This window comes from Python bivittatus, unplaced genomic scaffold (genome assembly GCF_059951505.1).
Source record: "Python bivittatus isolate LINGU-HERP-01145 unplaced genomic scaffold, Pbiv_v1 ctg000070_np1212, whole genome shotgun sequence".
Taxonomy (NCBI): domain Eukaryota; kingdom Metazoa; phylum Chordata; class Lepidosauria; order Squamata; family Pythonidae; genus Python; species Python bivittatus.
The window spans coordinates 47,890,060-47,914,975 of record NW_028277034.1 but is presented as its reverse complement, the minus strand read 5'-3'; the positions used below and the strand labels follow the sequence as shown (position 1 = coordinate 47,914,975).

Below are 24,916 nucleotides of genomic sequence, written 5' to 3'. Positions count from 1 at the left end.
ATTCTCTAGTGAGCGCCCCCAGAGGAATATACAGCACATGGGTGGTTTTTAGGGTCCTGCCTCAGCAGAAGATTATTATTATTTACAGTCTTTTATTGTCCCAGTTTGCTGACAATCTGGTTTTTAATTTCTGAATGCTAACTTTATGGGCTTAAATATTGCTGGATAGTTTCAAAGTCTGTAGGTAGCACTGAACTCTGGGAGAGGTGGCACATTACAAAATTACGTTTTAAAACCTCTAAGAGTGGATATGTACAGGTACGCAGTTTTCAAGATGGAAGTAAAAGTATATTATCTGCTCCACTTGCTTTTGGATTATAAAATAGTTGTTTGCTAATTGGTTTTTTTAAAGAAGGAACATGACTCCAAACTGTATGGCTATAGCAAGAGAAACGGGAGTACAAAACCAGCAGAATTGCAATCCCCACAGACTGTTATTTAAACTGTGTTGAATCACACAGAAAACTGGATGATTCAGAGACCCAAAATAAACTTGGCATGATCTGGAATATTGGGATTCAGAAACTGCTTGCTAATAATAAAACAACACAACAACAACAACGGAAAACCCCTTTGGGGCATTTCTAAAGTAGGAATTTTGACAATAAACTCCCCAAAGTTTATTATTTCAAAGAACTCTGGGAATTACAGCCTCATGAAAAGCAAAAGGTGCTTTTAAAAAATATAATCTTCAATCTCTTCCCAAAATTACAACTCCTGGAATGGTTTGTGGGGCGTTAGAGCAGTTTATTAAATGGGATTTATACAGCCTCTGGGTCCCACTGCAGCTTTTGTATTTTGGAAGGCTGATGAAATATTCCTCTTGTCATCCCCATCCTGATCCCACACAGAATTATTGGGAAAGGTATCTCTGATTGACGGATTCAGCCATAATGCCCAAATGCCACTGATGCTCCTTTAAAAGAGAAGAAACAGAGGTCTAGTTTAACATCTTGTTGTTGTTAAAGTTCTGCTGGGGTGAGGGATGAAGCAGTGTTGAAAAATTATGTACCATTTATTGAAGGCAAACATGATGTACCTGCACATGAAGGATTTTTTTTTTTTTTTAATCTTTTCAATTGGCTTTAGCTCTTCCAACTCAACCCCAATTTTGATGATTGGCGAACCAAGCATCACCTTTCTATAAGGCAGTTTATTCTTGCCCCTTTTAGCACAGACACCAAACAAAATAGAAATAGACATGCTGAGGGATTACTGTGGCCTCCATCTACTCCAATAATTTGGTTCTTCAGCATGAATGCACCTGTTGGCTCTCAGCATATGATAGACTGCCACTGCACATGGAATCTCCATTTGAGCTATCCAGGCAAACTGGTAAAGGAAGACGCCTAACCCGTGGGCAACATTACATCTTGCGCTGCAAGGGCCAATTGTGAGAAATAGATTTTTTTTTTCTTCTACTCAATCGGCTTTTTTTCGGGGCGGGGGGGGGAGGGAAGGGTGTCTTAAGATGTAATCAGTTTGCATGTTACAGAGAGGAAAGACTTGTAATTTATGGGGCTTTTAGGCGCTGCCTTAAAAGGGTAGGGGGTGAGGACAATCTAAGCTGTGGCTCGCTGTTCTTAAAAGGTATGTTTTAAACCGAGTCTTTAGTCCCCGGTTCACACGGAGTTCTTATTCCTCAGAAGCAGATGCGGGCAACGTCTTGTCCGAATACCACCCTTCCCTCTCATCCTTGTCATTGGCTGCCTTCGGAAGACACGCCCTTCGGTTTACCCAATCAAGCCAATCGCCTGGGTCCGTGGGACTTACCGAACCCTGGACGGACCGCCCTAAGTGGAGCTGGGCAATCCGCTGGACCAACCCGCGATTGGCTGCTTTGGGCTTCGGTGGCTTTATTCGCAGGACACGCCAGTCTACAAGGTAGCCAGCGCGTCTTTAGGTTCCGCGTCTCGTAAGAACGCAGCCTAATCCTTCTCCTCCGTTTCTGACTCTTCTCCTTCTTTTCCTTTCTTTCGCTCTTTTTCCCCCGTATTTTTTCTTCGCAACCTTTTTATTTTCTTTTTTCTTCATCATTTTCTTCTTATTTTTCCCAGGTTTTCTCACCTTTCGCTGCCTCGCCTTTTTCGCGTTCCCAGAACCGTGTTCCCCTTCAGCGATAAATTCGTCCGAAATCACCGAGCAAACTGCGAACAACTAGAGGAACCAAAACGCTTTTCCATTCTCCGTTTAAGAGAATGGGAAAGGGGGCTAGTTCTTTATAAAACCCAAAAGGAGGAGCAGAAGATTTTAAAATATGTTATATATTCTAAACCTTTCTGTTAAAGGGCCTTAGCCTTAGAAAAAACAAAGGAACGGATTCTATTTGGTATATAAAGTAACAAAAATAATTGATCAATTTTAATGATTTATTGATTTATTTATGACCAATTTTATTTAATCTCAGATGAGACCACATTTTCTGCACCCCTTATTTTTCTTCCAGGCAACAGACGCGTTATAACTGATTTAAATCGATTTATCTTTTTAAAACAAAACAAAGTGCATTGCGTTAAACTGGTCTTGCTAGGGCTGTTTTTGTTCACTTTACAAACTGAAATGTCTTCTTATAAATTAATAAACGGCTAAAATGCTAAATCGACCTTATTATTAGCTTTAAAAAAAAGAAAGAAAGCAATGTACATGTTCGTTAAAAAACCAACATTCCACATTTTCAAATTCTATTGACAGCCGCGAAATCGGGATTTCAAAACCAACCATTGTCATAAATTTTACTTGTAATTATTATTATTATTTGCAAAAGGGAGATTTTTTTCTTAAATGCTTGGTTTCCTCTTTTCTAGCTTTACTTCTGCTTTCAAAACCAAGAGCTAAAATACAAGAAAGTTAAAATTACGCATTTCCCCCAAAAACGGGTGTGAGGGGGGGGATGTCATTTGGCAGGACTCGATTTGAGAGGAACTTAAAAGGAGCTGTAGACTACAATATATAGGTTACATGTTCATTTTTAAGTAGCTGATTCGAAGGAGCTTACTGCCCTAGTCACCGAGACGAAGGACCAAAACTCCACTATTCCAATTTGAAAGGGAACCAAGGGCTTTTCTGTCCATATTACACAGAACGCTTCTTCCGCCCCAGGAAAGTTTCTGCATTGCTCTAAAGCTTATTTATTCTCCCAGTGAAAAAAGAGTTGCTGAACGAAATCGATTACATTGAAACCCATGATTTCCCTTAAACCCACACACTCCAGTGCAGATCATTTGCGCCAATGTAGTCGATGGGGTGGAAAGCTGGAGTTAAGCTAGCGAAAACTCATGAGCTACTACAAGAAAGAAACCTCTGCCTTCTTAAGTCACATAACTCCACGACTAAAACCCAAAGGAGAAGAGGGTTAGGAGCGGCCTCCCCGCGGCGGCGGAGAAAAGCAAACCGACTCAACAGCGCGCGTCTCCCGAGCGCCGACGCTCCAGCTGCGCACTAGCCGGCGTAGGATACAGGGCTTAAATATTCACAGTCGGAAAGTCCGCTCGCTTCTATATACAATAAAGAGGCGCCTCTGCCACAGTCTGGCTCCGCTTCTGGAGAGCCAGCGGGTCCCTTTGGCGGGAGAGGCAGGGCGGCGCTGGGCCCGCGGGCTGTCCATCCAGGCCGCCCGGCCCCCGCCGCCAACTTCCCAGAGAAACCCACCCGGGCAGGAGCGTCTCGGGGGCCGCCTGGCGCCCGCCGTCCTCTTCCTCCGGCTAGAAGCGGCATCTGGGTCGGGGGCGCAGCCTCCGCGGGGCTCTGCTCGTGGCGCGGGGTTCCTTCGCCGCCGGCTCTCCCCGCGCCGCCTAGGAAGAGCCCTCGTTCTCGGAGGCGTGGAGCAGCAGGCCGGCGCTGGGCCCGCCCGTCTTGTGCTTCTTGAGCAGCTGCGTGATCTTCTCGTCGTCCGAGTTGGGGTCCAGGGGCCGGTTGTAGTCGTCGTCGTCGTCCTCGTTCTCCGAGGCGCCTTTCAGCCGCTCCGTCTCCGAGTCCTGCTTCTTCTTGGCGGTCGCCATCTCGGCCGCGTGCTTCTTCCGCCACTTGGTCCTCCGGTTCTGAAACCAGACCTGGAAGGAGGAGAGGAAGGCGGGTGAAGGAGAGCGGAACGGGCGGCGGTCCTATCCGAGCCCCGTTCCCGCTCAAGAGCTCGCGCTCCGCTCGCTCCCGGCTGGCCCATTCGGAGGAGCGAATCCGGATTGGCCACTTCCTCCTCTCGGATGCGCAATGTGCAGCCACGACTGCACAAGAAGGGCAGATGGGTTTCTGAGGAGATGCACAACCCCTGCACTTTAGGGGAAATCACACTCTGTGCAAAGAGCAGCAGGTGGGCATTTTCACACCCTTCTAAGACCAGGGTTTTGCAAACCTGGCAACTTTAAGATGTGTGGACTTTAACTCCCAGAATTCTCCAGCCAGCATGGGGGGAATTCTGGGAGTTGAAGTCCACACATCTTAAAGTTGCCAAGTTTGAAAAACCCTGTTCTAGACCATAATGTGGTTGATTTTAGCTTACCTTGATGTAGGAACCCAGTCATTGTGGTTCATACACAATTATTTCTAGTTTATATGATACGGGATATGGGAGCCAGTTTGGTGTAATGGTTAAAGGTACCAGGCTAGAAACTGAGAGACTGTGAGCTCTAGTTCCACCTTAGGCACAAAGCCAGCTGGGTGACCTTGGGCCAGTCATTCTCTCTCAGCCCTAGGAAACAGGCAATGGCAAGCCACTTCTGAAAATCTTGCCAAGAAAACTGCAGGGACTAGCCCAGAAAGTTGTCAGGAGTCAAGAATGACTCTAGAAGGGGGGGGGGGGCAGAAGAGAAGGATAGGAGACCACTGGAAAATTGCAGAGCTGTAGGCTAGATAGTAAAGGGAGAAAAAAAAAATCTGTAAGAAACAACAGCAAATTGCCATCTCTATTGTTCATCTCCAGAAAGCACGGCCATTTCCATGAAGTTACCAAAAAGTCAAGTCCGTTCTCAAAGGAGATTACATATCCATACACTTGGTTCAAAAGAGGGCTAGTGTATAAAACTAACCCCCCACCCACCCTTCAAAGAGAAAGCCTGATTTAGAAATTATCACAGCGCCATGAATTAAGGTACATGCATTTAAAAAGTGGTCTTCCTATCCTCCAGGAATGCACCAGGTCCCAAATCATACATTGCAGGACTACAAAGGTAGCAACATGTCTGCAACTCTTTAAAATGCCCTAACTTTTCCTGGAATCACACAGCTCATCCCAGGAAAAGCTACTAACTCAGTGTTTTTCAAACCTGGCAACCTTAAGATCTGTGGACTTCGACTCCCAGAATTCCCCAGCCAATTGCCAAGTTTAAAAAACACTTATAACTGCTTTAAACAGGTGCAAACCGGTGCTACTTTTGCACTTCTCACATCCTGCAAAGCATCTTGATGGAACCGAATCCAAAGCACTGCACAGCCCTATTAAATAATAAAGTTTGTGTGCAAAGTAATATGCTGTATACTCCTCCAAATTTGGACTTAGGGACCCTGAAATCCCTCCATAAATATGGCCTGAACATGTTTTCTATCTTGGGTAGACATTCTGATTGCGCAGGACGCATTAACAAAGGGGTACAAATGAAAGTCTGGGTAAATTCAAGGGGTTGGCATGTATGGCACAGGGCCAGGTTATCTGCAGGACTGTCTCCTTCTGTGGAGATCTACCTGTCCCACTAGATTGGATAGGGTGGGTTCATACCACATCCCCCCTATGTCATCAGTGCTGGCATCTTTCCATAGCTGTGCCTACTTTGTGGAACAGCCTCCCCCCTGAGATCCAGAGGGTCCCCATCCACCTTGCCTTCTGGAGAGTTGTTTAGACCTGGCTCATCCCTGAGGTAGTGGGTCAGGAGGGTAGGAGAGCCCAGCATTTGTGATTTTATGATGATATTGTTATGGTGCTTAAGGGTATGAGACGGTTTTTAATTTCGGGTATTTTGTTATATATGCTGTCAGCAGCCATACAAATCTTTTAAATAAATAAATAAAATAAAATCAGCCTGCACTCAGGAAGCATGTCTTCTTCCTTTGTGCTCATTTTGAAGATGTTCTCATAGTTCCATCATTGTGAAGTAATTTACTTGGATTTTTTTTTTTCCTATTACTGTAATGGAGAAATCTTTTAAATTACATCTATTTCACAATCCCCCCAATATTTATATATCCATCTTGCCTGCCTAGGCATAATAGATGTAAGGTTCTCAGATTCGTTCATCCGTAGCTATGAATGGGTGAATTAAATTAAAAGGAGGCAGTTAGGTTTATAAACTAGTTTTACAACTAGATTCTAAAGCTGGTTACTTCAGAATTAATGTCACTGAGATTGATAGCATTTGCTCCAAGTGGTAGAACTGGCACTCCAAGAGGTTCACTGTCCAAGAACCCACTTCACTGAAAAATTGTCATGGGTGTGATCAGTGGTGTCTGCAAAAAAAAAGTCAGCATGGTGGCTGTGATGGTGCAGTCAAAGGTCATAAAAGTCGGCTGAGCTTTGATCACACCATTGTGGCCACCATCTTGAGGTGTTTTGTTTTGTTTTTAACCATACCCTTCAGACACCCTTATTTGTGATAGTAAAATATTTACATGATTCATAGAAATGTTTATATAGGACAAAAAAAAACCCCTTCATCCCAACTGGCTTTTGGATCCAGATCAACATAACTGAAGAATGGACAGTATAATCCTGACACATTTCAGGTAGACTGGAAAGAACTCTGAAGTTAAGTAATGTGAACTGAGTTGATGATGGGACCCCCTGAGTGTGCTTAAGCAACATACTGAATTACAAACTAGCCAAACACATTTTAGCACAGTATGTTATGGCTAGCCCAAATAATTGGTTCTGATGTCTTAAACCAATATTGTTTATACTTGTAGAAGTTTTACAACAAAGTTAACACTGTTTTCTCCATCGCTATTAATCACATTATTATGTTCACCAAGTTGTTGATTATCTTTTTTATTTGGTTACTGAGATTTCAACTTATTTAGTTAATCCCACTGGGTTGGATCCAGACTTAGCCAGACTTAAACCCATCAGAACTAATAATAAATCATTTCCACCTAAACTCCCATTGATTCAATGAATCTCCTTCTAAATATGCTTAACTCTAGTTCAACTGATTGAACTGTCCTGGCAGTTAAGAATGGATGTGATTTAACTGTTCAGCAGAACATTAATGTTAAAAAATTGCAAATTCAGTTTTAAGATCTGTGTGGCATCATTGATTTAGAAGAATTGTTTTGGACCTTGGCTCTTTTATACAAACAAAAGAGACTATCTTTTCCAAGATAACGGTCGCGGCAATGTTCTTGTAATCATTATGCACACACATTTATAACAGGCTCATGATAGGTTCATTCTCCTAGCACTACTAAAAACTTAGACATAACCATTTCAAATATTCTCCTATGCAAGAACTAGGACAGAAGGAGAATTTAAATCAGTTTTCATTTTTCAGTGCCTCTTGCACAAGAAGGGTTGTTACACTTTTGCCATCTGCACTAAATTTCACTCTGCATTGCTGCTATTAAGTAACTACTGTTAGTTCCTATGGTAATATAGAGACTATATCACTGATATCCCCAGAGCAGTTATCCTGCATTTGACACTGCAGTTCTAATCGCATTTCTCCCATCCAGCAAAAATTTCTTTCATCCATGGGCAGTGCACCCATGCATATGCATATGCATATGCATATGCATATATATATATATATATATATTTCTTTCTTTCTTTCTTTCTTTCTTTCTTTCTTTCTTTCTTTCTTTCTTTCTTTCTTTATTTATATATATATTTCTTTATATATATATTCTTTCTTTCTTTCTTTCTTTCTTTCTTTCTTTCTTTCTTTCTTTCTTTCTTTCTTTCTTTCTTTTTGGTAGGGCGGGGGGGGACCATGTGTCAATGTTATGTGAATGCCACAGTTTACGTTCTGGAATCAAATGTCATGACACCTGCATTCAGTGTCATCTGTGTGCTGATATCACATACTTTTCGTCATGTTGGTGTCATTAGGGTTTGCTGGCACTGCAGTGCCATTTCAATGGTCCATCGACATGCTTATCTCCAACATAATATTCATTCTGAAATCTGGTCACTCTCTCTTGAGCCAATAAAATAAAGTCAAGCCTAGAAGTATTCATGTGTTTTTCTTGACAACCATATGGAAAGATTTTTTTTTTCCAACTCCCAGTGTAGCTTACAGCCTTGAGAACTTCCTGGTGGTCTCCCATTCAAATATCCCCCAGAACTAACTCTGCTTAGTATTTTGAGATCAACCAAGTTGATTAGATATTTGATTATGTACGCACAGATTAGTGTCAACTCTTAGCAACCACACAGATAGACCATCTCCTGGATGATCTGTCCCCAAGGACAGGTCTTCAGGTCTTCCAATGGTGGTCTTCCATTGATTAGATACTACTAGGGTTCAAAACCTCAGAAGTCCTATTAAAACAATGGAGCTTGCTACTTCTAAAGGAATGTGGTTGAGCACCATGTTTTCTACTCTTTTAATTTTAAGAGTGTTGCTGCTAATCAGTCCATCATGTAGAACCCTTTATATTCACCAAAAATATTTTTGCATCCCCTGTTTAATTGACTATTCTTATTGTTACAGTTCAAACCAGTGAATGTAGTAAACCCATTATGCTCAATAGGGCCTACTTCCAAGTAATTGGGTGTATAGGTGCAATTAACCATTCATATCTGTCAGCTGAATTTCAATCCTGTGAGTCTATCAACTATCAAAATGCAAATGACCCATTAATAGGAGCGTGGCAGAAGATGCCACTGTACTATCGCCACAAAGATTCACTTAAAACTAGCTGCAGATAATTGCTATTCATATTAACAATCACCCCAACCATTGTTATCTGTTCTGTGAGTATCATGGCTACATAACAAAGCTTTGTAACTGATGCCACAGATATTCCGCTACTTAATTCACTTAGTACTCAAGTCAAGCACGTTTATGTATTGTGGCTGAAAAAAATGATAATTGTTTCTTCCAACAATGTCATGCTTTTGAAAGGCCCCCATCATCACAAAGGAGGCAAATCTGACTATGTGATCTTCCTGTACAACAACTTTCTCTGTGCCATCCTAAACAGAATCATGCCCCTCTGTATTCGGTGAGGTTTATGCACATGTAAAGGATGAACTACAGGGCTAAGTTATCTGTCACCCACCATGCAGGCTTATGTATATTTGTTGAAGAACTCTCTTTCAAGTTAAAAGGACCTACATCTCAGGAAAAGCACACAGAATAAAGCTTTACATGGGCTTAACTGCACTTGCTTCTGTTCATTCCCTGCAACTTGCTATCCCCTTTTTCTCACATACTGTACCTCTGGCAAAGGTGAGACAATTAAGACCCATCTTTTATTGCTCATGCTGCAAAACAGCCCTTTCTTGCACAAGCACCTTTCAGATGGGTTCATTACAGCTCCCGTCATCCACACATACCAGGAGAATGGCATGTCCGCCCAGCTGGTGGGGGGGGGGCATTTGGTTGGGTGCACACTGCTGTAAAGACTACATAGTAGCTAAGCCTTGCCTGGATGGGACCCAGCATTGAAATCAGGCAGGTAAAGATGTCTTTCCCAAATTCAAGTAGTCTTCCCACCCCCATGTTGGTTTCATTTCTGGCATTTTGTCCTCTTAAAAGGATTGTGCGAATCAGAGTTATAATCCTGTAATTCTGCTAAAGGTTGCAGTCCTGTGCTAGGAGGAAGGAAAAGGTATTTTCATTGGACTTATACATGGAAGGGACCATCCAAAGTATGACTCAAGAGATCAAGAGATCAGTCCTTCCCATTAGAAGGAGTAAAATTCACCAGTTAAAAGAAAACCCTGAGAATCATTTCTTGAGTCTCATCACACACTTCAGCTTAGGGGGCTATTGACATCAATGGGAGGGGAAAAAAATCAAATTATGTTTTTGTTGCAGTGAAAAATAAAGTGTGGGAGAGGGCATGCTTCAAAATCAAAAAGCCCCAGGAAGCTGAGGGAGACTTCCTTCTGCACAGACATACAAAAAAGTCTTGCATTAGTAATCCCAATAGAGTTATGGAAATTAAAGCAGCCCCACTGTGTGGAGAATGGCAACAACAGCAACCAGAATGGACTCAACTAACTTTTCGCACACAGTTGTGAACTGATTCACCTTTAGATTCCTTCCTTTCCTCCCTGCCACAACCTGTTATTTTTTCTTTCTTCCCTTCCTGTTCTCTTCCACGCCTGATTTGTTTTTTTCCCCCCCTTTTTCTTTTTCTCCTGCTCTCCTTCCCTGATCCCTACAATAAAAATATAGATGCATCCTCTTTTATTTATTCTTGCTGTCCTCACCTCTAAGTCAATTGAATGTGGAAGCCCTCGCACTTCCTACGTTTGTAAGCCGAAAGTGCCAGATGGCTGGAAGGGAGGCTAGACAAGCAGAACGGGATAGAAACAACCCAGTTGCTACTCCCCTTTTTTTCATCCTTATGCCTTCAAAATTAGATGAATACATTTGTGCGCTATAAAGTCACTGGTTGCAGTCATATGCCGTGCTCAACTATAACATGCTTTGTTCCAATTGGGTTTGGCCTGCTTTGAGCCCAGAAGTTGTGGCTTATTTGTGGTTAAATAATGGTTTAATGTGATGCATGAAGCCAGTCCTTGTTTTTCATATTATGGCAAACTGAATCCAGATAAATGTAACCATGTCTAGTGTACGTTTGGTGGGAAGTGAGGCTCCTTGAAGGTAGAAATGATGCTGTTTACTGAGAAGAAACTCAGTGAAAGGAAGAGCTAGTCACTTTCAGGGAGAAACAGGTAAGACTGGAGACTTACTCGGGGCAGAAGACCATCTCGATGCAATGAGGCTTTGTTCCAACTAGACATGTGCTTTGGCGTTTTATTTTCACATGTCCTCTTTTTGTTTTAATTTGTTATTCTTCCTTCATGTATTATTGCATGCCACCTGGAGTATTTTTACTATAGGGCAAATGATAAATACAGAAAACAGTCTTATTGTTAAAAGAGAAAAACTTCCCATTGATAGCACAAGTGGGACAAATTCACTCCTGAAGATCATAAACACATTTTATGAATCCAGGGCAGGCTGCACTTAATCCTTGCTGAAATCAAGACAGCACCCAACTTTTTCTGTGCTGCTTTGAGATCAAGATGCAAGAGGTTGAACAAGTGACAAAGCATCCCTACTGCATGGTAAGCCTCCTTCACTGCCATGGGCTTACTCAGAGTAAGTACAGCCTCTTCTAACAAAAAGTGCAGCATTCTCCACTTGGTGGCTTAAGAAAGAAAACAACCCACGTACGAATCCTTCGTTTTCCACTCTGGACCTGACTGTTTTGTTCAAATGTGGGGGAAATTAACATCTGATTCACAATGCATCCTTTTTTTAAAAAAAAATAATCCCCCTCCTCAAACACACTGCACTAAATGGTGGGGCATGTTCCTATTAGCCGAAAAGGCAGTCATTTATTCAAAGCCTTTCCCACATATTTACAGTGACAAATGAGGGTCTCTGGATAACTTTTGGAATGAAGTGACAATTTATAAAGGGAGATTCCCCCCCACCCCCACCAAACCCATCTGAATACCCAGAGAGAAATAGCTTGTAAAGATTCATTTGTTTCATAGAAGGTCTAAAGAATTTCCTGTTGGGAAGGAAGGAAGGAAGGAAGGAAGGAAGGAAGGAAGGAAGGAAGGAAGGAAGGAAAATTTGCTACTCATATAACATTCCTAGTTGCTCTCTTAGACAAGATTTCATTTTCTGCTGAAATCAAACAATTCAAGGGACTGAGCAACACTAAACAGATTGACCTTTATGCTTCATTTAACTCTTCTCACCAACAGAAAAAGGTCCCTCTTGTTCAAACAGTTGCAAATCGAAACCAACACCCACAAACAGAAGAACCTAATCCAGACAGCCCCATTTGGCACCTTTACACTCAGTACAATCCTAGATGTGTCTACTTGAAAGACTGACACTCTGAATTCAATAAGACTTACTATCTGAAAAATGAGTATATGATCAGAACTATTAAAAAATAATAATAAAAAAATAAAAACAAGAGATGAATGGCACAGAGAGCTGGGATTGTTAAGTTTTATTTTCTATCACTTGAGTGCACCAATTTCCTAGAGCCACGTAGCAGTCTTTGTTAAATGATTCCTTCCTGAGGGCCAATACAAATAAAAACTGAACTAATTTGCAGCATTCCTGTGTAAACCCTACATTGTTCTGCTCAGAAATTATTCTGTTGTATTCAACACTTGTATTCAGGTGCAGCCATAGTAGTTTTGGGGTTTTTAAAGGTTTTTTATCCTGCCTTTATTATTTTTTATAAATAACTCAAGGTGGTAAACATACCTAATACTCCTTCCTCCTCCTATTTTCCCCACAACAACAACCCTGTGGGGTGAGTTGGGCTGATACAGGCCTATAAAAGGAATTATTAATGGGGGTGGGGAAAGCAAATGACTCCTTAGGTTCTGCCGTTGGCTGGAGTCAATGAGAGGTAAAGTTTAGTCCTAGAGACACCTACCCAGAAATAACATTTGTAATTAATTTGACAGGATTCATTTCCACGTATGTACATTACAATAGGAAGTTTTGTTCCAAAAATGTCTGAATGTGTATGGCATACTATGCTATATATGCTAAGTAATTAGGGTGGGTGGGAGGTATGCATGTTCATAATTGCACAGAAAAGTCGGCTTCAATTGTTTTGTGAAATCCCAGCAGTATGAATGAACAACCGAAATATTAATAAATCTTGAGGGGCAGAATATTTTTTTCCACTACACCATGTAAGCAAGGGGATTAATGGTTCCAAGGGCCATTAAAATGATTCTGCTTATCATGATTTCAGCTATAGACAACGAGAGTTTTCTTGCTCAGCTATAACTTGCTCAGGTGGATTTTAATCCACCAACCTTTATGCTTTAATGAATTCAGTGAATTTGTCTTCAGGATGCAATTTTGTCTTCTTGGGAGATCCAGAGGAGCTTTGCTGAGGGTAAGCATGGACAAAGTTACACCAAAAAGTAATGGATGTCTCAGGATCCTTAACACAATGAATGGGTGAGAACAGTTAAGTCCTGAATGCACTCATTGCATTGCTAAATGCATTGCTCTGATGCAGGAGTTTGGGCCTCCTGACTGGCCCATTTCACAGGGCAACACTTCAGCCTTTACACAGAAGTGGGTCCCCCTCAGGGTCTTGGTTGGGAGGCCAAGATGATGGGGGCAATCACTTCTCCCTCTCCAGCTATAGAAGGGGACCATCCAAAAGATGGCTGAGTGTTTGAAATGATCAAATAGAGTAGGTACTTTTCACTCCAGGCACTGCAAAGAATCAGTTAAAATATAATCCCAAGCATTATTTAAGTTTCCGGCTTGTTCTGGTTCTGGGTCATTGACTTCAATGGGCCGGGGAAGAGGGCAAATCCAGTAGGGGAATGCTGGGTGGAGGACTTAAATGAACACCACGTCCCAACTTTTTAAAAGGCCTAGATCTTACTGTGCACAGGATGCGAGGATCACTCATTCTCACTAATTAGTGCTGCGAAATGCCTACTGTACTTGGCCATTTTCGCACCCAGATACCCTTCTGGAACTTATTTTTAGCAATCTGCTTTTTAAACTTCCCTGAGCTCCTAAGCTCTTTACTTGACAATTAGGCCAAGTCTACTCACTAGTAAATACCTGCAACCTTGGTTTGACTAGTCCAAAAGGGTGTTGTGGATTGGGCTCTTTTAGCACCCTTGTCCCAGTTCATCAGCGCGGATCCATAAAATCAGTAGACCAGGCCTTAGTTCCCACAACATGAATCCTACTCATTAAAACTTGCAGAGACAAAAGAAGCAGACGGGGTGTGTGTATGTGTGTGTGTGTGCGTGCACGGGTGGGGGTGGGGATCTTTAGAGGCAAAAATATTTACTTCTCTTCCCATTAATTTCGAGGCAGTTTGGGGAAGTTAGAAACAGGAAGGGCTGTATAGACCAGTTCGTACCCTGAACGTCGCTATTTTGCCTACAGCAGTTTGTACACGAGCCGGCTCGTCGTGAGCGGGACCTTATTTTTCTAGTAAGTCCCAACCCACCGATTAGGGAAGAGCGTGGTCCCGCTCGCCTTCTGCCCAGGACTAGAACCTAAAGAGCGCCCGTCTCCCTGGTCTATGAGCTGCCTTCGTCGCCTTGCCCGCCCCGAGCGAACGAGCGCTGTCTGGATCGGGACCGCCTCTCTGCCTAGCACGCAACCGCTCACCTTGACTTGACTCTCCGTCATCCCCAGCGAATAGGCGAGCCTCGCTCTCTCCGGCCCGGCTAAGTACTTGGTTTGCTCAAAAGTCTTTTCCAAAGCAAAGATCTGCTGGCCAGAAAATGTCGGCCTCGTGTGTTTTCTCTTGCCGTCTTTATCCAGCAAAATGGAGCCTTGATCTAGGGGGGGATAAAGTAAAGGGAAGGGGGGGAGATGCCACATAAGGGACACAGCACATTGTGGAGATACTGATAGGCTTGCGCAGAATTTCCGAAAGGGTAAGAAAAATGTGTGTTTCACACAGCGCGTCGTTTGCTCAACGGGAAAAAGGAAATTTCAGCACTTGGAAATTGATGCAAGCGGCGTCGATTGTCAAACAGCAGCCACAGGTTTTGACCTCCCTTCGTTGCAGGACGAGAGCCGGGTTAGTCTAGTCGAGGGGGGGAAAAAATCAGAAGGCGTCTGGTAGCGCCTTTTCCGATTAGCGCGTTTTATCAAGAAGCGTTTAAGTTCAAAACATTTGTTAGTTGGAAAAGGTGCTACCGGATGCCTCCTGGTTTGTTGACATCCCTTCAGGGTTGGAGAAGCTGGAGTTTTAAAAAAAAGTACACCGCTAGAACAAGAAGATAAGGCAAGAACATTTTTCCTCTGGCAGAAAGATTGGGAAAGAAGAAAGGACGTGGATAATGGTCTACATAAAAGATCGGTTCCGTCTTAGAGGGAAAATGTTAATTAATAAAGAACCAGATCCATTACTTAAAATACTAACATTAGGCACCTCATCTGAAAGAGTTGTCTAAATTTCAATTAGTGTTGAAAGTTATTTCGCCTGGGCAAAAGAAGATATTCCTCCCCAAATGAACCCGGTGCAAAATCGGGGCTCTTTCCCCCTTCAACTGCTTCCCCCAAAGAAAAGAATTTTGAAAAGGAAGCGAGAACAAAAGCGCCACGGCGGCCTTCTTAGCAAGCCACCGTAACCAAGTTCACTCAAGAATGAATCCCACGGATTTCAAAGGAATTTACTCTCGAGGGGTCTCCTGCGGAAGGGACGGGCTGCCGGGTTCAGTGCGTCGCCCCCTTGGGTGGGTCTTCGGAAAGAAAGCGGGGCGTCGGCGGATCAAGATCCTGCAGCCCCCTAACAAGGAACTGACCGCTTTATTTTTCTCCAAATGCTTGTAGAGAGCGACTTTGGGACTCGACTCGCTCTTTTAGGCGAGAAGAAACAAGCGGCGGCCGGGCGAGCGTCTAGGCGACAAGCGAAGGTGGGCCTGCCTCCTCCGCGGAAGGCTTCGCAACGAAGCCGCAAGATTCGAGGAAGCAGATCCTTTGCGAAGGCAACGAGTTAAAACACCGCACCCCGGGAGCCCAGTTCAAGGGGAAAGTAACAGGGGGATGCGAGGAGGCTTCCGGGAGATAGACCACCGTCCCTCTGCGGTCGCAGGAGCGCCCGACTTCAAAAAGCCTCGGAAAGAAGCGATTCTTGGAAGCGCTCTGCCCCAAGTTGCGCTCACGTGTGAATGCGTGCCTCTGAAACCCAGAGGCTCCCTTCCGAGGGCGTATCTTTCTTAAGGTTTGCCTTACCGAGTGGATTCAAAGCAGACCCTGCTCTCTTTATCTCGGCACGCCCCCCTCCCCCGCCTGGGATGGCTGGGTCTACAACTCCCACCCCCACCCCAGCCTTCAATAGTGCAACCCATCCGGAGGTCAGCAGGTCAGAGACAGCGGGGAAAGGCCCTTGACCGATTGCCAGCCACGGACAGGCCCGATTTCATCTTGAAAACAGCGAGCAGCACAGGGCACAGAGCGCTAAGCGGTGCCCTCCAGAGGTGGGGCCGTCAACTCCCATTCGTTCCCGCAGGCAAGGGCAAGGAATTGTGGGAGTTGTGGTCCACAGCAGCTGGAGGGCACCGAGTCCTTTGCTGGGTCTGGGGAAGGGAGGGGGTGGAGGGGAGGGGGGAAGAGAGACTCAAGGCTAGATGTCCGGCTTCTCCCTCACGACCCCCCCCCCATCCCAGGCTCCCCGGCGCTGGAGATAGATTAGGAAAAGGAGGGCAGGAAGGCAGCGCGGATTTGGGGTCGGGGGCAGCAAAAGTGGGGCCAAAGGGGCCCGGCGGTCCCCGGAGTTTGCGTTCTTCTTCCCTGCAGAGTTTGGGGCAGCACAGTCATGAATCCCGGGGAAGCGCACCCCGACGACATCACCTTTGGGGAAGGAGCCGCTTATACAGCCCGGGAGATATAAATACTACTCGGGGAAGAAGCGAAAGAGGAGCCGGTTCAAGCGGCTCAGCCTTCCTCTCCTGGAGCCCTCCGGGGTGCCAGTCTCCCCGGCCAGGGCTCGGAGGAGGCCCGGGAGGAAGGGAGGGAGGTGGCGGGAACCGAGGGCCGCGCACGGGTCCCAGATGGAGGAGGCGGTACTCACGCGGCGAGCAGGCGAGGCGGGCGTCCCTCCAGGGAGGGCTCTGCATGACCCCCGGCCAGAAGATGGGCGTCCTGCCGGGCAGCTCGGCCAGAGGCTTGGGGTACCTCCCCACGGCGGCCACAGCGGCGGCGGCGGCGCTGGGGCTGAAGTAGAGGCCTGGGGGCGGCGGCGGCGGCGGGCTGAGGCTGCTGAAGCGGGGCAGGCCTGCCAGGAGCCCGGCGGCCGGCGAGGCGGAGGACGAGGAGGCAGCGGCGGCGAGGGGCGGCATGGACGGCCGGCTCAGGATGTCGTTGATGCCGTGCGGGGTGGCGGCCGAGTGCTGCTGCGGGGGCGAGCCCAGCGCCGACAGAGCCCCCGCGCCGTGGGGCTTGAGGCCGGCCGGCGTCGGTGAGCCCAGCGGAGGGGAGGGCGAGGCGGACGCCGAGGAGGAAGAGGAGGAAGACGACGACGACGACGACGGCGCCGAGGAGGAGGACAGGGAGGAAGGTCCGCTGGCGGCGGCGGCGGCGAGGGGCGGCAGCGGGTAGGCGGCGGCGGAATAGAGCGGCGTCTTCATCTCGGCCATGCTGTGCAGGGCGGCCAGCGGCGGGCTGCTGAGCAGAAAGGCGCTCTGCCGGGGGGTGCCATCCATCGGCCCCACCGCCAGCATCCCCAAGCCGGGCGGCCGGGCAGGGCGCTGGCGCCGACGGGGTGTCCCTCTTCGGAATCCGCGGGGTCTTCTTCCGACAGGGAGAAACGGTCTCGCTGCAGACCGGTGTCTTGGTGCTCAGGGAAGATCCCCAAAGGGGCAGAGATGGGGGGTGGATAGGCGGGGGGGGTCAGTTGCGGGAAGGAAGTTCTGCTGTCCGAGTTCTTAGAGAAACAGGGAGCGGGACCAAGGCGGAGGCCTGGGCGGTTGGGGGAGGTAGAGGGTGACTAACCGAGCCTGGGTTCAGGAGGCCAGCATTAAAAGGGAAAGTGATTCCCCGTCCAAGCTCAAAGAAAAATGGGCCCGATTTGGGCGCTCAGCTGGTCCTTTTCTAGATTGAAGCTGAGCTGTCGGAATCTAAAAGGCCTGCCTGGAGCAAGGAGTTCCGGGAACGTGGGAAGAGCGGCGCGTTAGAAGAACTTCGGGAAGGCTCCGAAGGAGCGGAGTTGAAGTGGAGACAGTTCGCGCAGGGCAGGAGAAGCGCGTCGGCCTCTTCAGGCTCAGGCCCCTGAAAGCGTCTCTTGCTTTGGAAGACCCGAGGCTCGGGAATGGCTTGGATCGGGCTGGGAGCTGTCAGGGGGCTCTCTTTGAAGGATGGGATATCGGGGGACTCTCTTCTGGCGATCCCGGGGGAGGCACTGTTCCAGGGAGCGTCCCCCCCCAAAATAAGCGGGAAGATCTCCTCCAAACTTTGGCCGGCGCCCTCATAGAAGGGGGGCACCGGAGGGGCGGGAAACTTTCGGGAGGGGAACGGAACGGCCAGCCTTCTCTGGGAGGAGCTGGTGGCGGCGACGGGCCGAGGGAGAAGACCTGGTGGGATTAAGGGACGGTGGGAAGAGGAAAATCCTCCCCGCGGCTTCCCTTTTTGGGGGTCTTCTTAGGCCCCTTGCTGGGCGAAGAGCGGGTCGGCCAGCCCGGTCCCTTGCCAGCCGCTCGGCTAGGCGGACCGACGGACACCAAGGCCACGCTTCCGCGGAAGAAAAACGGCATTCACTCGGCGCGGGAAGAGCGAGGTGCGCCGGCGGCTGGAGCGCGGAAATCAGCCCCGTCGAAGGCTCCGGGCCGCAGAAGCCGCGGGCCGCCGGGCGAGGGAGGCTCCGCTGTGCTCTGCTCCCCTTCGCCGCGGCTGGAGGGGCCCTCCTCGGCCTCCGGGAGATCCCGCGCGCTCTCCGGGCGCAATCTTCCGATCCGAGGAGAAAAAGCGCCCCCGCCTCCTTTAGCCCGGCCTCTGGCTCTGTGGGTTGCCTGCCGAGAAAATCTCCCCGATCTTCGGACATGTAGGATAATTTCTGTACTCTTCTCTTTCTCTTCGTCCTAAACGCACGAAAGGCGGGATCGGCGCTTCCTTTCCGGCTGGCTGGAGTGGTCCAGTTTTTCCTGCTCGGCTCGGCTCATCGCTTTTCCCACTCTCCTGTTTAAGTCGTGCGGCTCACCTTTCCGCCCTCTTCTTTTCGGCTGGCGGGGCTCCTTCGGGGCGTCCTGCCTTCGTGGCGCGCTCTTTCCACGACTCTCCTTCCTCTGACAGATCCCAAACAGCCACTCGGTGGTAATAAAACATTTTCATCCCCCCCAGGTCTCCTTTAGCTATGGGGGGGGGGGGGCGGCGGGGGGAGGAAGAGGGGAGAGAGGGAGAACTTTGGGGAGGTGTCAATAAACAGCAGCGGGCGGGGCAGAGCCGGGCCCCAGCCTCCTATTGGCCCTGCCTTTTCGGTAGGGAGAAACGTGGAACGAGAAGAAAGGGAGGCGACGCAAAAGCCGAGCCGGCACCTCCGGCTGCCCCTCCCTCGGAGCGAAGGGGCGGAACCGGCCAAGAGCCCTCATTTGCATACGGAGCGCGCCAAGCCAGAGCAGCTGAAACCGCGAAAGAGGCTTGGAGCCTGGAAGGGGGAGGGAGGGAGAGCTCGGATGGGGGCGGCCCAGGGATCGAAGGATTTACCCTGAAAACCAAAATCAGAGTCACCCGTAAAGGGTCGTCTCCTTCCCGTTCTTGTTTCTTTTCTTTTCTTTTCTTTTTTTCTTTTTTCCTTCCGGCCAATCAGATTCCAAAGTCGCCGGCAGGTCAAAGGACTAATTTCCATTCCCGCTGTCTCGGGCTCCAATTCCCATCATCCCCAGCCAACACACCCTTTGCAGTCCAAGATGCATCTGGGGCACCGCCTTGGGGATAGCAGGGGTGCCGAAGGCTTCATCTGAACGTCCTTTCCTGTCCCAGCGCTCGGAAGAATTGCGTAAATGAACGCGCGTTGTTCCCTAAACTTAGAGATGCTCTACGCTCCCCCCCGCCCGCCCCCGGCGCCCGCCGCCCGCCGCCCGCCGCCGTGGCTTCTCTGCGCGCCGGGCCAGGCGGTGAAGCTGTTCCTCCCACCGCCACGCCTTCTGCCCGGATTTCCCCCCCTGTCCATTCCTCCCCGTTCTCCTACCGGGCGGTTTATCCTTGCTCTGTTGAAGCCGCCCGTGTGTACGTCTTTGGACCACAATAAGGAACCTTCGCACCCAACATTAACCACAGTCAGTCCCTGACAGCAGCCTACAGGCGATTGGTGGGCTCTGGCCATGCACAGAGAGACTCCCCGGAGCTGGTTTTGCTTTTGATTTCATTAAGCCTCCCCGCACCCCACCGTGGTCTCTCTCTTCCTTCTCGTCTCCTGTTTTTCCGCCCCGATTTGCTTAGACTTCGAAAGACAGGACTGGGGGACTCGAACCAGGCACAAAGTAGTTTGCTTTCGAAATCGAAACGCCAGGCCGCCCGAGAGAGACTGCGAGGCTGTAGGGGGAAAGGCCGTGTTTGCCGGCCACAGGGATCCTTTTCGCTGCGCATCCCGCCGCCCTTTACTAGAATTCACCGATCGGAGATCTCCCCAGGAAGGACGGAGCTCAAAGCCCTCGCCCCCTCCTGCCCCGGTGCCGAACGAGCGGCGGCTGCGTAACCAGCGGTGTACAAATGCGAGCGGGATTCGGAGGCTTTTCAGAACCGCGCGTGTTGCGAGCGCTGGGGCCGGAAGGCGTATTGAGAAGGGGACCCCGAGATGCTGGCCTTGGACTGCCGCTGTTTGCCGCTCTTATATTCGTTGCTGGACTTGAATGAGCTTTACTGATCATATATCGGCGTTAGGGAAAGTAAATCGCCTCTTCCAAAAAGCGTTAGTCAACACTGATAGAATCTTTACCTTTCTCTTTTTATTTTCAATACTTTAAGCTCTGTGAATAATAGAATGTTAATAGCTTTTAATCACATTATTTAAACATTACAGTACTGCATTGAAACCTGCTTTGAAATAACACAATGTATCCTGATTTACAACATTACAATAAAAGGGAGGGGGGCATTAAATGGTAAATCTCATGGGGTGGGGGGGGGTGCCATTTCAGAGCTGCGTCCTCAATGCTGTTTTCTTATTACAGACTTTTGGAGGGAGGCAGGAAGATGGGTTTGGGACTATATCGAACCCACTGTTCTCTCTAGAAACTCAACTAAATTAATAAACCCGCCTCTTGATTCACTGAAGAGGCTTCTTCTCTGCAACAATTTGGCCAAAGACAAAGTGACCTCCAAGTGTGTTTGTGTGATGACATACCCGTGGTTAACTGAACCATGATTTGCTCAATTAATCCGTTGTTCTGAGCCTAGCTGTAATTCTGAACCAACAATATAGGGGTTGCGTTCATGCAACACTTTGGACTGAAAGGTGGCATTCCCCAGATGGTCTCCAGCCAAGCCCTTTTCACACATTTGGTTTAATGTAACCTGGTGATCCTCTCTTGGAGACTCCCTAGAAATGGAGCATCCGCAACAGCCCCCGTGAATCTTGGCCTTGGCCGGCTTTCACCTTGGTTGAAGGGATAACGCCCTCAGAGAGAAATGGACATAAAGTTAGTAAGCAGCCCCGTCTGTATCTGGGCCAAGAGAGTTACTTTGCCCCCAGAAGAACAGGTTAGACACTAAAAAGACAAAGTATTCCTTCAAAAGATCTGCCCTAGGCCCTTTTCCAAAGCTGGTCAGGTAAATTTCATTCACCCCAATTTCATTCGTCTCTGATTTTTCTGTTAAAGTTTGGGGCCATGTGTAGGGTTGATCTCTGTCCCCTCCACAATTTGGGCCCTACTGCAACCTTTCCCAACTTACTCACCTCTGGGTATCAATGGACGACAACTCCCAAAGGCCACGCTGGCTGAGAGTGCTGGAAACTGTAGTCCCAGGCTGCGTATCTGGAAGGCACCTGGGTTAAACTGAGGGAATCCTGGGGGCATACAACTAAATCATACTATTTTGTTTGTGGCTTACCATAGTTTGGTATTTAAGAAATCCTGGTGGTGAAACAAACTATGCTTGCTTACTGCATTGAACGAACAAGGTCATGGTAACTTCTATATCTCATTCAAAATCTTTTTTCCGGGGTTGACAGATTGCCCTCTCCCACTGCATCCCCATAACAAAGCAAGGGGAAGAGGCTATGAGTTGGCTGTAAAGGGGATTGGACAGTCCCTGGGAGAGACTGTGGGAAACCCAGCCATTGCCTTCACTCATCTGGAGTTAAACGCCTTGTGTGTACGTAGCCAACCCCATTTCAGCCTGTCATGTGTGGAATCAGTCTATGGGTTTAGTAGAGTCAGTCTGAAGCACAAATCTACTGCAATGAGCAATGGTTAAGTTAACGATGGAAAGGCGCTTTAGTCCTGAGACTGCAGTCTAAAACTCTCCTAAACTGGCATTTATTACTCGGATGGCAAGACAAGCAGAAATAATTTAGACAGCGGAGCATTTTCCTACCGCTGCACCCACGCCATAAGAAAAAGAAGCCTGTGGAATATCTGCCTTTGGGGGGAAAAATGGTCCTGCAGAATGAAGTTAGGCGATCTAACCCTTCCTGACGCGCTAAGGGCTTGGTGGTGCGAAGCTCCGATGCACGGACTCAGCCCGTCTCCGCGGCCTTCTGCCGCTCCTTCCGATCTAGCCAGGGATCCAGGAAGCGCTCCGTAGCTTCTGGCAAAGCAGCGCCGGGTTTTACTAGCTTGGCTCGGTGCAAAGCAGCCTGCGACAGAAGAGTTGCTAACCTGCCGGACTGTGAGCCTCCTCCTAGACGCCTCTTCTCGGGAGCAAGCGGCAGGATCAGCTGGGTTTAGACGCAAAGCAAAATTAGGGTCCCGGTCCCCAGACGGCCACCAGCCCTCTTCTGATAGGCAGGGAGCACGGTCCTGAACTCCTTTCGCACCCCCTCCCCGCTTCGATCCCACGGCGCTGTTACCGCAACCTTTTATTCAAACACCCCCAGCATGGGGGAGGGGGGCCCTCTGGATTCCAGCAGAGGCCGCAGCAATTTTCTCAGAGATACGGGGGTTACGCCCTCCGGCAGTTTAACCCCAGCAGGAATCATTAGGACTCCAGAATCCAGGGCTAGGACTGCCATACCCCCCCCCCCTTCCTTCCCCGTTTTCGGAACCTTGCTTTGAATTTCTCCTGACCCAATGGAATCCGGTGATTATTTAGTAATATCCTGCCCCCCCCCCGCCCCCAGAAAAAAAACACCCTGCTCCCGACCTGGGACCCCTCAGATATATTGGACTACGTGCCTTCATCCCAACGAACACACCCAGAGACTGGGGAAAGCCGCGTTTCTGAACGGTGTTTTCCCCGATAATTGGAGTCAGTCCATCCTGGTTATTATTATCGTCAGCTTCCTGCTTAATATGGTGGTCAGAGGAAGCCCAGTTCAGAAGGCCGGCCGCGCCTCGTTCTCGCTCTTGGTAGCAACACAATTCTCCGTTGCTTCAAAGGGCTCGGAAAATCTCCCTTCCTTGGCCCGAAGGAAAGGATGCTCCGCCACTTCCATCGCCTCGCCCCGATCCCAAAGTTCCGAAACTGAAGCGGTCCAGCCCGCTTCAGTGCATCTACACGCTGTTTCTGGCGGACCCGGAGGCGCCTCGCTCGGTGTAAACAGCGGGACGGGGCGCGCTGGAAGATAAGAAGCTGAGCAAGAGAGACGAGTCCCGATGTTGCTAACAGCCGGGATGGGCCGGCGGATTTTCGAAGAGGCGGCTGGCCGTTTGCACGTGAAGGCAACTAATTAGCATTTTAATCGGAGGGGGGAAAATGAATTTCTTTGGGGGGGGGAGAAGGTTTGGAACTTGGGGTCTGAAACTATGAAATAAAAGCTGATGAAAGGAGAAAAAGAGGCCCAGTTCACACAAAACCCTTGGCTAAAAGATGATTGACTATTTTATAGCTCAGGATGTTGGGTCAGTATAATTATTAATCTGTTTTGATCCTTGTCCTGAAGTAGACTTCTAAAGTGAGCGCTGGGAGCTATGTAAGGCTGGCCATTGATGGATGGAAGACCACTAAGAAATGCCAGGCAGGGCCAGGCCAAGAAATCAGGCAAAAGACGGATCACTTCTTTATTGCACAGAGGTCCCCAATTGTTGGAGTCACCGGGGCCATCTTGTCCGTTCCAACATTGCAAGCCTTGCAGGATGAAAAGGGTGGCTAGGTGCAGAGCCAGGATAAGTGCTGGCGAATGTGTGTGAAAAAAGACCCTGAAGCTGGCCTTTGATTTCCGAGGTGGGAAACCAGACAATCTTCCCAAAGAGGTGAAACCCAGGAGGGTGAGAGAAACCCTTGGAGCCCAACACAGGGCACTGGTGGTCTCAGAGCCAATCCCCCCACTGGGAAGTGGATTCAGGCTTCACTGTCAGTTTGCAAGAGGTGGGGTGGGGTGGTTTCAGCTTATATTTACACTGTTGCTCCCACACACCAGAACAACAGCAAGATCTAGTGAAGGTGCAACTCCACTTATGGTGGGTGGTTATGGCAGGAAGGGAGTATTTGGAAAGGACACCACCAGGAAATGCCAGTTGTAGGATAGGCTTGGAAGTGGAAAAGCATCCCAGATTCGGGAACTAGGTAATGGCTAACTAATTCCCACAAACTGTAGGATGTGCCCATGAAGCCACCAGGGACAAGACAAAGACTTTACTTTTAAAATGGGCTCGACCTCACGGAAGATCCTTGCTCTGCAATCTGATCCGCAGCCATACACTCTGGATTAGGCGTGTTTTCCTCTCAGGTTATGAACTGGGTCTGCACTTCGTTTAAAAGCTTTTGGTTAATTCTTGAACTAGGAATTATGCAAATAAACGTCATTGGGAATGCCATTAAAACTGAGTTCCCCCAATGCACAAAGCCGTCCTCTGCTAAACCACGGTTTGTTCACACAACCCCCAAGCCCGAAGCGAAACAAACCTGCCCCCACGCATCCCCGGGGATCCGTCCAAGCGCCTTGCATCCCCAACCTAAACCGATGCACTTGGAAACGGGGAGAGAGGGAGGCACGGAAGCGCGCATTTTAACTGCTGGGAACGGATCGCGCCCGCTCCGTCGGCCCTTCGAGCGATAAGGCTGCTGACGTCCCTCGCCGGCAGGAAAACCCGCTCTGTTCTCTTAGGCTCTGGAGGCGCGTCGGTGGCTGGGGTGGGGGGTGGGGGCGTGAGAAATTGACGAGGAACTCCGGGGGTGGTTCTAACGTC

General features: G+C 48.3%; 1 protein-coding gene across 1 annotated transcript; it reads right to left on the bottom strand.

Moving 5' to 3' along the window:
• Positions 1-2,396: 2,396 nt before the first annotated feature.
• On the bottom strand, positions 2,397-18,892 carry NKX6-1 (NK6 homeobox 1). Its single transcript, XM_088133273.1, has 3 exons — positions 16,708-18,892; positions 14,295-14,467; positions 2,397-4,049 (listed from the first exon to the last, which is right to left on the bottom strand). Exons 1-3 carry the CDS (start codon positions 17,354-17,356, stop codon positions 3,792-3,794), a joined length of 1,080 nt encoding a protein of 359 aa, XP_087989399.1. The 5' UTR covers positions 17,357-18,892; the 3' UTR covers positions 2,397-3,791.
• Between the last annotated feature and the right edge of the window lie 6,024 nt (positions 18,893-24,916).